The 14,109-nt window shown below is 44.1% G+C and overlaps 1 protein-coding gene across 4 annotated transcripts in view; it reads left to right on the top strand.

The window, feature by feature from the left end:
• The window catches only part of ARMC9 (armadillo repeat containing 9), a 133,318-nt gene that overhangs the window by 53,679 nt on the left and 65,530 nt on the right, over positions 1 to 14,109 (top strand). For all 4 annotated transcript variants that reach the window (XM_069466230.1, XM_069466248.1, XM_069466239.1 and 1 more), the window contains 4 exons: positions 739 to 878; positions 2,105 to 2,181; positions 3,286 to 3,360; positions 11,825 to 11,915. In XM_069466230.1, the coding sequence (XP_069322331.1) occupies positions 739 to 878; positions 2,105 to 2,181; positions 3,286 to 3,360; positions 11,825 to 11,915 (383 nt within the window). The remainder of the gene's footprint in view (positions 1 to 738; positions 879 to 2,104; positions 2,182 to 3,285; positions 3,361 to 11,824; positions 11,916 to 14,109) is intronic.

Here is a 14,109-nt window from a genome sequence, read left to right as displayed (position 1 = left end):
CTTTTTTGTTTTTCTTTATATTCATACAGCTCAAAGTGCCTAAACTAGATTATATAGAGCACAGGTAAAAATCTATTTGTCAAGGAAGTATTTATATGGCCCTGTTGCGTGGGTTGAGTAAGTAGAATATCAGTAAATATATATTAAATATTTGAAGTAATGTTCTGCTAATTTTAAATATTGACAAGGAAGCTTTCAAAGTGGGAGGCCTCCTAACTTCCTTATCTTTCTATAAACCCTTAGCAATATCCCTGCAAGGAAAAGAATTTTTATTGTTTCAGTTGTATGGGTTTAACAATAAAATAGTCCTCAGAATCTATATCTTCTGTACAGTTTGTCCTTTCTGCTTTGCATTCACATTACTATATACTCTTTGTTTTTTTTTTTTTTTTTTGAGACAGGATCTCGCTCTGTCACCTGGGCTAGCGTTCAGTGGCGTCATCATAGCTCACTGTAACCTCAGATTTCAGGGCTCAAGCGATCCTTCTGCCTCAGCCTCCCAGGTAGCTGGGACTACAGGCATGTACCACCATGTCCAGCTGATTTTTCTATTTTTTGTAGTCTCACTATGTTGCTCAGGCTGGACTTGAACTCCTGGCCTTAAGTGATCCTCCGGCCTCAGCCTCCCAAAGTGCTAAGATTACAGGTGTGAGCCACCACACCTGGCCACATTACTATATATTCTTATATGAAAAGTTTCTTGCCCGTTTTAATTTACCTTAGGCTATTTTGTCCTAGGCGCCCACTGCAGACAGCGATGATTCAAGACGGCCTCATCTTCTGGCTGATTGATATTCTGAAGGAGCCCGATTGCCTGTCTGACTACACACTGGAGTACTCGGTGGCTTTGCTCATGAACCTCTGCCTCCGGAGTGCAGGTCTCACAGCCCTGCCCCCATTCTGCTAGGAGAGGGGACAAGATCCTGGCCCTCGAATCTGGGTTACCAATGAGCCTGCATGCTTTGCTCTGAGTCTCCTCATAGAAAACTGAAAAGAGAAAAAAGAGTGGGAAGCATCTCCAACCAGGTGTAAAGTTGTTCAATCCCTGAAACCAAAATACCATTCTGCTCTTGGAAAGAATGTCTTATATCTGTGTAGTGCCCACATTAAGAGGAAACTAAATTCGTTTACATTTTTCTTCATCTTCATTGCATTATTGGAATGTAAGAAGTTAAGAATTATGATCCCCTTCTTTGAAGAGAGAGAAGTATGTTCCCAGGATCCTACAGGACTGTGTCGGTGGCAGGAGCAGTGATGATAAACTGGGCTTCCTGCTCGTATTCAGTCGTCTCCCCTTCACCTCTGGAGATGGGGTGCTCCTGTGGGCATCACAGGTCCTTTACGCAATCAGTAAAGGGTGATTGTAGCTTTTCTGAAGTATGTCCCATTGAAAGTCTCTGTTACCTGAGACGAGAGAGGCTCCTTTAGAAGAAGTGCCAAGTCCAGGCTGTGGCCACCTCCAGTCTGAGCAGTCCCGGAGTTTAGAGAAAAAGCTTACCTGGGTCAATAGCCGGCTCCAGGGTATTTGTTGGAAGCATCTTCACCTTCAGATGCTTTGTAATCTGAACCTCATAACTGTGATACTGACTGAGCAAATGTTTTTTAGTCTTCTGTTTTAAAAAATAGCATATGCAAAAGGTTCTAGCTTTTAATACATTTGTCAGCTTTCTTTCATTATCAATTTATTTGCAGTGTTTATGATGATGTTTGGAATGACTAAAATACTTGTATGATTTGTAGGCTAGTGGTGCATACACTTGGGAGGTAGAACCTTGCTCTGTACCATGTACTTTCACTACAGTGAATGGCTCTGTGCTCTGGCTGGTGATAGCCACCACCATTTCCTGAGCACTTGGGTTCTGTGCTATCCTAAGTCCTTTACATACATTAGCTTACTTACCTCTACATCACCCTTTGGGGTAAGTATTAATAATGATCCCTATTTTAAAGAGGAGGAAACTGAGGCCCAGGTTGCTTAAGTGACTCACCCAGGGTCACATAGCTCATAAGCAGAGGAGCCAAGATCTGTACCCAAGTCTGCCTGACCTAAAACTGTGCTGCTGAGTTTAAACGTGTCATGTTTGTTTTGGTTTGTTTCCTACAGGGAAGAACATGTGTGCCGAGGTGGCAGGCCTCGTGCTCAAAGTCCTTTCGGATCTGCTTGGCCATGAGAACCATGAGGTACGCTGCCAGCACTGCTGGCCCTGGGCTTGGGGCTGCTCTGGGCACTTGGCACCTGTGACCCTACAAGTGCATGGCTGGCCTAGGATAGTTACAGCATCTGCAAAGTTGTATATATTCTCCCACCTCTGGGTCTTTGGGGGTTTTTTGTTTTGTTTTCTTTTTTGAGACAGGTTCTCACTATGTTGCCCAGCCTGGTCTTGAACCCCTGGGCTCAAGCGGTCCTCCTACCGCAGCCTCCCAAGTAGCTGAAATTTTAGGCATGTGCTACTGTGTCCAACTCCTCCAGGTATTTTTATAAGTCACTTGAAATCTTTTATAATTTTTAAAATTTTAGAACTCAGAAGCAGGAAGCTTTTCCTTCGCCTTCTCCTATGGGCACCCTGGCCTCACTGGCCCATGCCAGGCCCTCTCCTGTGGTACTCATTCTCCTTATGGTCCAACCCCCAACACTCCCGCCTCAGTATCAACACTCCCTCTGGCTGAGGCCAGCTCTTGAAGGAGCCTGGGTGCTGTGCACAAGAATTGGGCCTTCCCAGGTGGGCTCTATGGATGGCTTCCAAGGTGGAGAGATGCATGATTTGGCCCATGTTGTAGCATTTTGGCAATGATATGATGGTTGGATTAAAGGATGAACATTGACGGTAGAGAGACTGATTGGAGATGTGATGTAGCCTAAGTCATAGACGATGATGTTTGTACAAGGCCAGCAGCAGTGGTTATGGAAAAGAGGTGTTCCTATCAAGGGTGCTTGAAGACCAAGCACAGGAGGTGTGAACAGAGGGGACTCAATGGTGACTCAAGTTTCTAGCCTGGGCGGTCAGGGGTTAGAGATGACTTTAATTAAGCAATGAAATGTAGCAGGAGTAAGCTGCGGGAGGGAGTGCTGCATTTGGTTTTGGGACTCTTTATTGTATCTGTCACTGGGACATGCAGATGGATGTGTCTGCCATTTGGAAACCTGCATCCTGGAGCCCAGGACAGCTGTGAGGACAGGAACGCCCACTCCTCATTAGCCAGATTGTTCTCCTGTGTGGTGTGTGATAATCGAGTTGCACAGTATTTGAAAACTTACAAATGTCTGTTTTTTTTCCTCCCTTAAAGATACAGCCGTATGTGAACGGAGCTCTGTACAGCATCCTTTCTATTCCATCCATTCGTGAGGAAGCAAGAGCAATGGTAAGAAAATGTGCTCAAGAAATGTGTGAGCCTCCATCGTGCCATAATTCAGAACTTTTTTTCTTTGAGACAGACCCTCACTCTGTCGCCCTGGATAGAGTGCAGTGGCGTCATCATGGCTCACTGTGATTTTAAACTCCCAGGCTCAAGGGTTCTCCTGCCTCAGCCTCCCAGAGTGCTAGGATTACAGGCAATTCAGAACTGTTAGAGAGGAAGGACCTCCTCAGTTGGGCTCCATAGAAGGGCTTCAGATCATTAATGAACTCCCTGACATTTTATGCAAAATATGTATTTGCAATTTTCTGGGGAGAGAGTCTGCAGCATTAATCAGATTCTCAAGGAGATCCCTAACTCCTAAGTGGTTAAGAACCACAGTGTTAGAGAGTTCCCAGTAGGCTTGTTTCTGCAAAATTGTGGACATTCTGATAGCAACCAAATGGAGCAGAAAAACTAGAAAAGATTATAAAACTGCTCACTACTTGGTTTGGTTGATAAATTGTGAATTCAGTATTTAATGTGTTCATATTAGTGCTTATATTTGAAGTAAAAAACAAGCCCTAGGTGATCAGTATCTTTTATTTTGAAAGGACAAATGTTTGTAGATCTATCTAATCAGCAAAACTGCTGGAGTTTTGTTCTTTTTCCTTACACCATGTGAAACCCGGTTAGCAGTGTGGGTACTGTATGCTGTGGTAAAGAGATTAACTAATTTCCACAGTGAAAACACGGCTAAATTCTGGTTGAGACCAACAAAACATTCTTCCAATTGGTTTTGCTTACTTAGAAGAATTGCTAAATCTAATTGGTCATGTAAATTATGTCAACATTTACTCCAGAGCTAAAAACTCATTTAAGAACCATTCTATGTGATCATGCTAAACAATAGACCTTAATTGCCTACTGTTTTTAAATAAAAAAAATCAGCTTTTTCACTGAAGAACAGGGGAAAATAAACTGGATTAAATTCTGCATTATGGTCTTTTAGGTGAAAGACAGGGATTGTCAAGCAAGGCAAAGAACAGGAAAAAAACATGTAGGCCGAAGAGAATGACAGAATGGAGGTGACATCAAATTGAAAAGAGTGCAGTGCAGCATGGAGGAAAGACATCAGGGCATGGGCGGAGAAGGTGGGAGGGAGTGGCAGTCTGGGAGAGTCACAGGGAGAAAGAGATGGAAGAAAGACATGGGGCTTCAGAGACCTGTGTGACGACATCAGGAGGTCTAACAGATACCTAATAGGACTTCTGGAAGGAGAGGAAGGTGAGAAAATGGGGCCCAAAAAAAGGCTGGATAATGAAGAAATTTGGTGAAAGATATAAACCTAACAGTAAGGTATTTAGGAAAACCCCAAATGTTTGGAAATTAGATGACACACACTTGTATTAGTTATTAGTTATCTATTGCAACATAACCAATTACCCCAAAGCTTAGTGGCTTAAAAATTTTTTTAATTAAACTTGTGCACCACCTAACCATGTTTCGGTAATGGTGGGCTGCATCTGTGACAGTGGTCTCATGAGATTATAATAGCATGTTTTTACTGTACTTTTTCTATGTTTAGCTGTGTTTAGGGACACAGGTTTGTGTAAGTGCACTCTGTGATGTTCCCACAATGATGAAATTGTCTAACAGCAAATTTCCTGGAACGTGTCATGTCATTAAGCATCACATGACTGTATTTCACGGTTTCTGTGGGACAGAAGTTCAAGAGCAGATTGCTAACTAAGAATCCTTCAGGTCATAGTCAAGACTTAAGCCAGGGCCGGGTGCGGTGGCTCACGCCTGTAATCCTAGCACTCTGGAAGGCCGAGGTGGGCGGATCGTTTGAGCTCAGGAGTTCGAGACCAGCCTGAGCAAGAGCGAGACCCCATCTCTACTAAAAATACAAAGAAATTATATGGACAGCTAAAAATATATATAGAAAAAATTAGCCGGGCATGGTGGTGCATGCCTGTAGTCCCAGCTACTCGGGAGGCTGAGGCAGGAGGATCGCTTGAGCTCAGGAGTTTGAGGTTGCTGTGAGCTAGGCTGACGCCACGGCACTCACTCTAGCCCGGGCAACAGAGTGAGACTCTGTCTCAAAAAAAAAAAAAAAGACTTAAGCCAGGACAGCCAAAGCAGGGCGTGGGCTGGAGAATCTGCTTCCCAACTCACGCACGTGGCTTTCGGCAGGAGGCCTCAGTTCCTTTCTGGCTGTTGGCTGAGGACCTCATTTCCTCCCGCATGGGCCGCGCCACAGGCCTTCTCCCGACATGGCAGCTGAGTGATCCCAGAGAGAGAAAATGTGAGCAAGACAGAGGCCACAGCATCCGTTGGAACCTACTCTCAGAAGTGACATACCCTCACTTTTATTCTGTTGGTCAGCAGACCAGCCTGTACAGTGGGGGTAAGGGGACTGCACGACAGCATGAGTAGCAGGGGTTGGGGTCATTGGGGCCACCTGGGGGCACTGCCACACCCTCCTATGTGTCCTATGGATCAAAGGAGATATCATTAGGGAAATTAGGGGCTATAAATCATTTGACAAATATGACAAATATTTTCCCAATTTTTATTTGTCTTTTAAAATTATAGTATTTTTGGTCATACAGCAGGTTTAATTATAGTCAAATCTATTAATATTTTCCTTTATGGTTTCTGGCATAGGTTTCCAGACAGCCTGTGCATTTTTTGACTTTTAAAAAGAAAACTTGGGTCACTTATAAAATGATATAAATAAAACAAGCTTCCCTCTGGCATTTTAACAGGAATCAAAGACATGAGCTATGGAGGGATCCCCTTTGAACTTGAACAGAGGAAGCTTTTAGACACATCACCTAGGCAGTTGCCTATTAAACTATTTATAAGAGTGGCTTCTAAGGGATGGTGTGTCCACAATAAGGTTCCCCTAAAATCCTGAGATTTCTCTCATTTCACTTTTATCCTTGAAGAAGTTTCTAGATTGATAAAGCTATTACATTCTTTTTGCTTAAGAATCTCACATGGGTGCATTTGCTTGGCAGAATCTAGGTCATGTTCCTGCACCCTAGTTGCAAGGGAGGCTGGAAATGCCAAATAATAAAGGAAATAAGACAATGAGGAAAACATTACCCACATCTGTAACATCAGATGTTACCCCTAACATCTGCTCATGCACAATGCTAGGGAAGTAGAGGCAGACCTGATGTCCTCAGACCCTGCTGGTATTTGTGCTATGTGTCAGCATAGACCTTCTGCAAAAGCAGTTTGACAGTATAAATGAAAAACCACTAAAATGTCCATCTTTTGGCCGCATTAATTTTCTCTTGGTTGTTGATACAGAGAAGAGGTCTATGTATGACAATGCTCATTTCAACTTTTTTTGTCTTGAGACAAGGTCTCACTCTGTCACCCAGGCTGGAGTGCAGTGGTGTAAGTGTAGCTCACTATAGCCTCAAACTCCTAAGCTCAAGCAATCCTCCCACCTCAGCCTCCTGAATAGCTGGGTCTATAGGTATACGCCACCCCACCCAGCTAATTTTTTAATTTTTTTTTTTTTTTTTTTAGAGATAGGGTCTTGCTATGTTACCCAGGCTAGCCTTGAACTCTTGGCCTCAGATGAACCTCCCGCCTCAGCCTCCCAAAGCACTGAGATTATAGGCTTGAGCCAATGCACCCAGCCTCATTTCAGTATTTTTATGAGTGAAAAACTGGAAGTAACATAAATGTTTAGTATAGAGGAATTGCTAATGAAATTATGGTTCTTTTGCTCAATATATTAATAGCTACTGAAAATAATTAGGAAAAGCAGTATGAGGCAGTATGGAAAATTTCATTGTACTGTATAATGAGGGATGAAAGCAGAATATATCATTATAAGAATTCTGTTCTTGCAATTATGTAAAACATTTATGTGCTTTTAGAAAATGACAGAGACTATACATAAAAATTATATTAGTACCAAATGCTATTATAGTGGTCTTAAGATAATACCAGAAAAAAAGGGGAAAAAGACAAATGAGTCCCCTGAGGCCCATTTGAACTTTAAGAGGTTGCCAAGGTCTGGGGCTGGAGAAGAAATCAGATAAATAGGGCTGCCTTAAACCCACCCCGCAGGCCTCCTGCAACGAGGGCTAGAGTAATGAGCAACAGTAGGGCTCTGCCCTGCTACCTGAACCCCAGCACACATTCTGCCCTGGGCAGACCAGATACTCTGCTGGTTATAAAGGCCCTCAGAATCTCTGGAAGAGCCAGGGAGCTGATCCCTTGAGGGTGGAAGAAGAAAATTAAAAAACTAAAAAAAGAAAAAAAAGAGGCAGGGAGTGGGCATTAGAAGCCGCCCAGCCTAGAGGAAGGCGCAAGCACTCCACAGGGCTGCTCCAGTGACACCGCTGCAGCCACAGTGACCCTGAGGCCACAGCTTGTGCTTGCCAGAAACTCTGCCTCCGCTCTCCCCGGGGGGCCGAGGGCCGCTACTACCCACCTCCCACCAAAATAACGTGTATCCCCCCGTGCCCGGTCCTTTACATTGCCCACTTCTGAGCCGGGCTCACGTGAGTGCGTTTGCTTGGCATGGTCCAGGTCGTGTGCCTGCAGCCAGGCACTACCATCTTGAGATGTTAGTAAATTAACACCGTGTGGAAAAGCTGGGGTTAAAGGCGCGGCAGACACAGGCATCGCAGTTGTCCATCCCAGATGGTCAGCCCAGTCGCTGTATTCCCTGACACCCATTAGCTATGGGCCTTTCTTAATTAGTGTGGAAATTTTACTGAGAAGATTATAAATTGATACAGTATTTCTAAAAAACAATTTGGCAATATATATAAAAATCCTCAAAAATATTCCTATTCTTGGCCCAGTAATTCTACTTCTGGAGCTCCCCACAAAACATGAACAAAGATTTACGTACCAAAATGTTCATTACATCATTATTGATCATAGTGGAACACCGGAAACAATGTAAATGCCCAACATTAGGGGAGTGATTAAGTCCAAACAGAGGCAGGAGGGGGAAGTGGGTAGAGTGGCACCTCCTCGGCCCACTGGGTTCACTCCTGGGTGTGAATCTTGCTCTGCCACTTCCTCGAAGTGTGTCACTGGGCTAGTGACGGAACCGCTCAGTGTAGCCGTTTTTCCATCTGTCAGACAGGGGTGTTGTAGTACCGAACTCATAGGATTGTGAGAACGTACACAGTGTTTAGAACAGTGCCCGCCACATAGTAAGCATTGAGAGATGTTGGCTGCTATGAAAATGTTCATAAGGTTTTTACTGACACATGATAATGATCATAGAGTTAAGTTAAAAAATAAGAAACATGATCAATATGACCTCAGTTATGTAAAATAATGTACATAAATGGAAGGAAATACTTCAAAATGTTCACAATCATCTCTGGGTAGGGGCTTGTGAGTAATTTTTATGCTTTTATGTAGTTTATAAGTTTTCTACAGAGAACTTCTATAACTTCCATAATTAGAGGAAGATGTTTATATTCCCCTGAAATAGCTATATGAATTTCTAAGGGGAAATTTCCCTTGATGACCTTTAGTGAGTGAAGATTAGACTGTTTGGGCTGGAACAAAACAGAGTCCAGAGTTGAATTGTTGAGCGTGATGACAGTTGGCCTGTGCAGTTTTCGGGGCCTGTTGTCAGGCTCAGTGAGGGGCTTTACCTCATCAAACCCCCTCAAGGTCCCCCTGAAGCAGTGACTGCTCGTGCCCATTTTGCTGCCGATGAAGTTGAGGCTTGAGGGTGAAATCCTCTGCCCGGGCCGCGTGGCCAGCGAGGGGCTCGCCACGCCTGTGCTGCAGCACCACGCCAGACCTGGGGCTCTAACCTGCCAAGACATCCAGATAGGACAGATTGTTTTCTTTCCTGAAACACTATAAATACAAATACAGTTTCTGTATGGTCACCTTTACGATGGTCTTTAAGCAGAGCTGGCTGGCAGGAGCCTGAGTTCCTTATTTACTGACATTTTGCACACTGCGTGTTTTCCATCTACTGCTTCCGGCTGATACCCGAGTCCCTTTTATTAGCTTTTCCACATGGCTGGGCGTTGTTATTTGGCCTGGATTATCTGAAATGACAAGGTATTACTTTCAGGATAAAATGTGGTTATTTTTATGACTTATTTCTTTAATTTAGATTAAACATTACCTAATATATCTGATTTTTAAAAAATAAGTGATATTTCTCACTGGAGAATTGTCTATTAAGAAAGCTTTCTCAAATAACCCTCCTTGTTACAGAGAAGGAGGAGTTTATGATTCTTTTCCCCAAGTGATAACTGAGCTAGAGGCCGGGCCTGGTGGCTCACGCCTGTATCCTAGCACTCTGGGAGGCCAAGGTAGGGAGGATTGCTTGATCTCAGGAGTTTGAGAAAAGCTGGAGCAAAACCAAGACCCTGTCTCTATTAAAAATACAAAAAAAAAATAGCCGGTGCTGTAGTTCCAGCTTCTGGGGAGGCTGAGGCAGGAGAATCACTTGAGCCCAGGAGTTTGAGGGTGCTGTGAGCTGGGCTGATGCCACGGCACTCTAGCTGGGACAACAGAGCAAGACTCTGTCTAAAAAAAAAAAAAAACCACCAAGCTAGAGATATATGAAAGAGAGCAAAGGAGATAAGAAGATCTTTAAATATGTGAGCAGATAATCACTTGCAAAAGTAACATCTGGGAAGAAAAGATAGAAGAGAGCCTGAGTGAATGATTGGTCTCATTCCACTTGTGAAAATGTTCATGACACTGACATTCCTCAACTGGTCAGTGGTGACTGTGATCTTTGGCACTTGAGGGTTTCCCACACTGCTTCTCTCCGTAATGTTCGCCTTCCCCTGGTCCTTACCTCCGGGGGGATGAGAACAGGGGAGATCCGTTTATGAGACAGAGACATAAAGTTCAGCTCTCCTGGTAGGGCAGGGCAAGGCAGTCATTGCTTGAGGGCTGTCTCTTTGGTAAGACAAGCTCAGGCCGGGTGTCTGACTGGACCCCCAGGAGGCTGGGTCCTGCCGACCATGCCCTCTTTGAAAAGTCCTCCCTGGACTCAGGGACACCTTTGCAGAGTTCTTCCTCCCTGCCAGACCTCTCCTTCACCGTCTCCTCTGTGGGCTCACCTGTCTCTGCCGCCCAGTTCAGTGTTACTGTTCCCTAAATTCTGTCCTAATCCTCTGCTCTTCTCACTCTGCTGCGACCGGGGAACCTCGTTTCTTCTTCCCTTGGCTTCAGCTAACAGTCCTCTGTCCTGAGCCCTACCAGCCACAGCAAGTGCAATCTTGTCCATTTTTTGAGCATCTTTACATGCCAGCTATTGGACTAGGTGCTGTTTTTTTAGGTAGAATTTACAAACAGTGAAATCCACAGGCTTTCCACACACAGTTCAATGCGTTTTGATAAAAATGTATACATCTACATAACCAACACCCAATTATATGTTTTGTCTTTTAAAAATCTCATGTCAACTTGAGTTGTCACCCTCATTTGTAGTTGAGGAAACTGGCTGGGAGAAGTCAAGTAATTTGAGTAAGATCACACATCAAATTCATGGGGAGCTGGGATTATAATCCTAGTTACAATCTTGATTTAACCTTTCCAGAAGGTCATGCTCTGCTTTGGTTGATGAGAACTCAGCATGTTCAGAGCAGTATTTGGCACTTCTTTGATTCACTCAGAGCTATTGATTCCAAACAGGCCTACATAAAAAGGGAACTTGCTGGGTCATGTACCTAAAAGTCCAGGATAAGCTTCAGGCACAGTTCGCTCAGGGTTCACATGTCACTGGATCCATTTCTCTATCAGCACCTCTGGACTCTGCTTCCTCTGTTTTGAGTTCATTATTAGACACATTTTCCCTTCGTGGTGGCAAGAAGGCCTCATCAGCTCCAGCTGTACATACTCATTCAAATCCTACAAGGAAAAGGGAGGGAGGGGAATTAGATACTGTTTAAGTCAGTATCTTACCTCTGTATTGCCCTGGAATTCTATTAGCCAATATTGAAAATTCTGGTGTCATTGTATTGTAATAAAGAAAATAATGCATAGTATAGTGACTTTATAATTTTTTTGATAGAAAAAGAATGATATCTGTTTCAAGAGAGATTCTGTTGTTCATTTACTTCTCTTAAACATACGGTTTCACTTTTCAAAGATATATTTGGCCCTAAAATCCAGAAGGCAGTGTATAAACTTAGGGAAAACACAGGAAAGAAACCAACTCCCAAAACAACATATTGCCAAAACTAAAGGCAATATTATGCAGTAAAATTTTACAATAGTTTTTTTGTTAAATGTCTTATAATTAAGTCAGATAGTCAACTAAGAAGAAAATAATTTCACTATGAATTATAAAAAGAACAAAAAGAATGTTTAGTGCTAAGCAAAGGATTTTTATTGTACCTATCCTCTCCCTCCCCCAAAAAGTCATTTTTTGATTAGATGAAACTACCTTATTGAAAAGTAGTTTCCCCAGAAACACTGAAGTGTTAACCGTTGCTCTCTCCAATCCTTCTAGGGAATGGAGGACATCCTACGCTGCTTCATCAAAGAAGGCAATGCCGAAATGATCCGCCAGATAGAATTTATCATCAAGCAGCTTAATTCCGGTCAGTTTTATGCAAGAATCTAGGGTCTCTCTTTTGAATCGTTCGCATGTACCAGAAAGACACACGGACTTCCTTTGCAGGGGCTTGTCATCTTCGGCATTCATTCAAGAAGCCTTTAGGGAGCTGAGGAGACCCAAGTGAACCCACAAACAAAAGTTCATCCAGGTAGTCAAGGACAGATTGTCCAAAGATTAACAATATCTTATCACACTTTAGGGATATAGTCAACAAAAAGAATTTAAAAGCAATTACAGAAACCCTTCCCTAACCTTGTAAGTTCTCTTTACGCAGCCCCTCCCTTCCTCTCCTAAATCGTGCCACAGTGTTAGGGTGACTTTCCCAGGGTCCTGGAGTCAGGTAATGAAAACGGGTGCCAGTCTTTCCAGCACCACCGTGGAAAAGGTCGTCATCCTCCACATTTATTCATTCGCTCCAGAAAAATTTATGTTGCCCGCTGTGTGGAAGGAGGCAGTGTGATCCCCTTTCTATCTAGCCTCCACCATTACCATAACAACCCGCATCCCATAGTAAGCAGGAGAGGACAGGCAGGGAAGCCTCAGATGGGGCAGGGGTGGTCGGGAAGCTCTTGGCTCTTTCTTTGGATCCTGACACCATTCAGATAGCAGAGGCACTTGGCACTGCCAACATCCGGGCCGGGTTTGTCACTTGGGCCTCTCTACGTGCCCTTCCCTGACACCCAGCTGTCCACATCACTGCAAGTCCAAGTGCACAGATCCTGTTCAGCTCATGAACAAAAGGTAAAGAATGAGTCTCCTGACCTCTCCTCACAAGTCAGCAGCATGACCAAACCCAAGCAAAAGGGCAATGCCAGAAGCCCCAGGTGACCTTTCCTCCAGCTCATGTCTCACAGCCTGTCTGCACAGGGCAGTCACCTGGGGACATGTGAAATCCTCATGCAGTGCCCCACACTGATTAAATCAGAATCTCTGGGGGAGTTTTTAAAGCTCCCACGTGATTGCAATGTGTAGTATCACTGCCTGGGCTCAGAAACAGGTGCCCAAGGGGTTGCTGGTCTGCAGGCTGGGGACAGCCGCCAGGCGGCCTTGGAATCTTTGCTCCCTTTGAGGCTGTCTACCCGTTTCCATCTGAACATCCTCCTCTCTGGATTTTACGGAGCAGGTGCAATTCATCCCAAATTCAGGTGGGCAAAGAGTAGGACTTTATTTCCCACAATAACTTCATTTTGTTGCTGAGCCCCTATTCTGGCATATTAAAAGAAATGAAATAAAAGCTGAACCTCAGTCCTGGCTGACATTGCCCCCTGCCTTCTCCTGGTGGGCTGCAGTTTGGGCGGGGAGTTGCTGCCTATCTGCTCCATCATCCTTAGCTACGCAGAACCTCCCTCCCAGGCCAGGGGGCTCTGCAGCTTCAGGGTCAAGTTCAGGCTGGGAATCTTCTTCAAGGCTGCCTGTGTGCTTCACTCCATTGAGACACATCCACGTGCATTTCCTTGCCAGTCTTCCCTCCTTCCTGGCAGCCTAGAAGCAGGATGCAGGCCCAAGAAACATCTCTTTCTCTTACATAACTTTGGCCCTTGGACCAGCTTGCTAGAGTGTGCTGAGGAAGGAGACAGTTTACACTTTTGTGAGAGATGTGCTTTGGCAGAAGTTATAATGGGCAGAGCTAAGGCTTTATAACCTTGAGTATTCTGGAAGACTGGGAAAATGCCTACTCCACTCGGTGGGTTCCTGTGTAAATGAAGAGGGCTTAAAGTAGTTCTTTTTCCGTCTCAAGTACCTAAGTTATTCTTTATCCATGGGACAGTGGCAGCGCCCCAGAGGTGATTACCCAGGAGCCTGCTACTTTGAAACAAAATTCAAAAGTCATTGAACACAGATGGAGGATCATCAGACAGACAGACACACACACACACACACACACACACATTAGGACATGTGTCACCAGCATCAAATCAAAATGAAACCTGGGAGAGGGAGCACGTGGAGAGCTTCCCTCCAGTCTTCATCCTCAAGTGGAAATTAATACCAGAGTGTGAATTGTTGCAGTTTACCAGTTCTTAAGATATGTGAAATGGCATTGCCACCATCTTTATTTAGAGCATTGACTTCCTTGTTTTATTTTGGTGAATGTAAAAACATCTCTGTGGGTCTTCACACGTTCAAGCCCAATGTCAGTCCTCTAGCACTATTTTTTCTATAAAGTTTTACGGTCT

The sequence above is a fragment of the Eulemur rufifrons genome, chromosome 1, assembly GCF_041146395.1.
Source record: "Eulemur rufifrons isolate Redbay chromosome 1, OSU_ERuf_1, whole genome shotgun sequence".
Classification (NCBI taxonomy): Eukaryota; Metazoa; Chordata; class Mammalia; order Primates; family Lemuridae; genus Eulemur; species Eulemur rufifrons.
The sequence above is the reverse complement of the archived record's forward strand: the minus strand, read 5'-3'. Positions and strand labels throughout refer to the sequence as shown.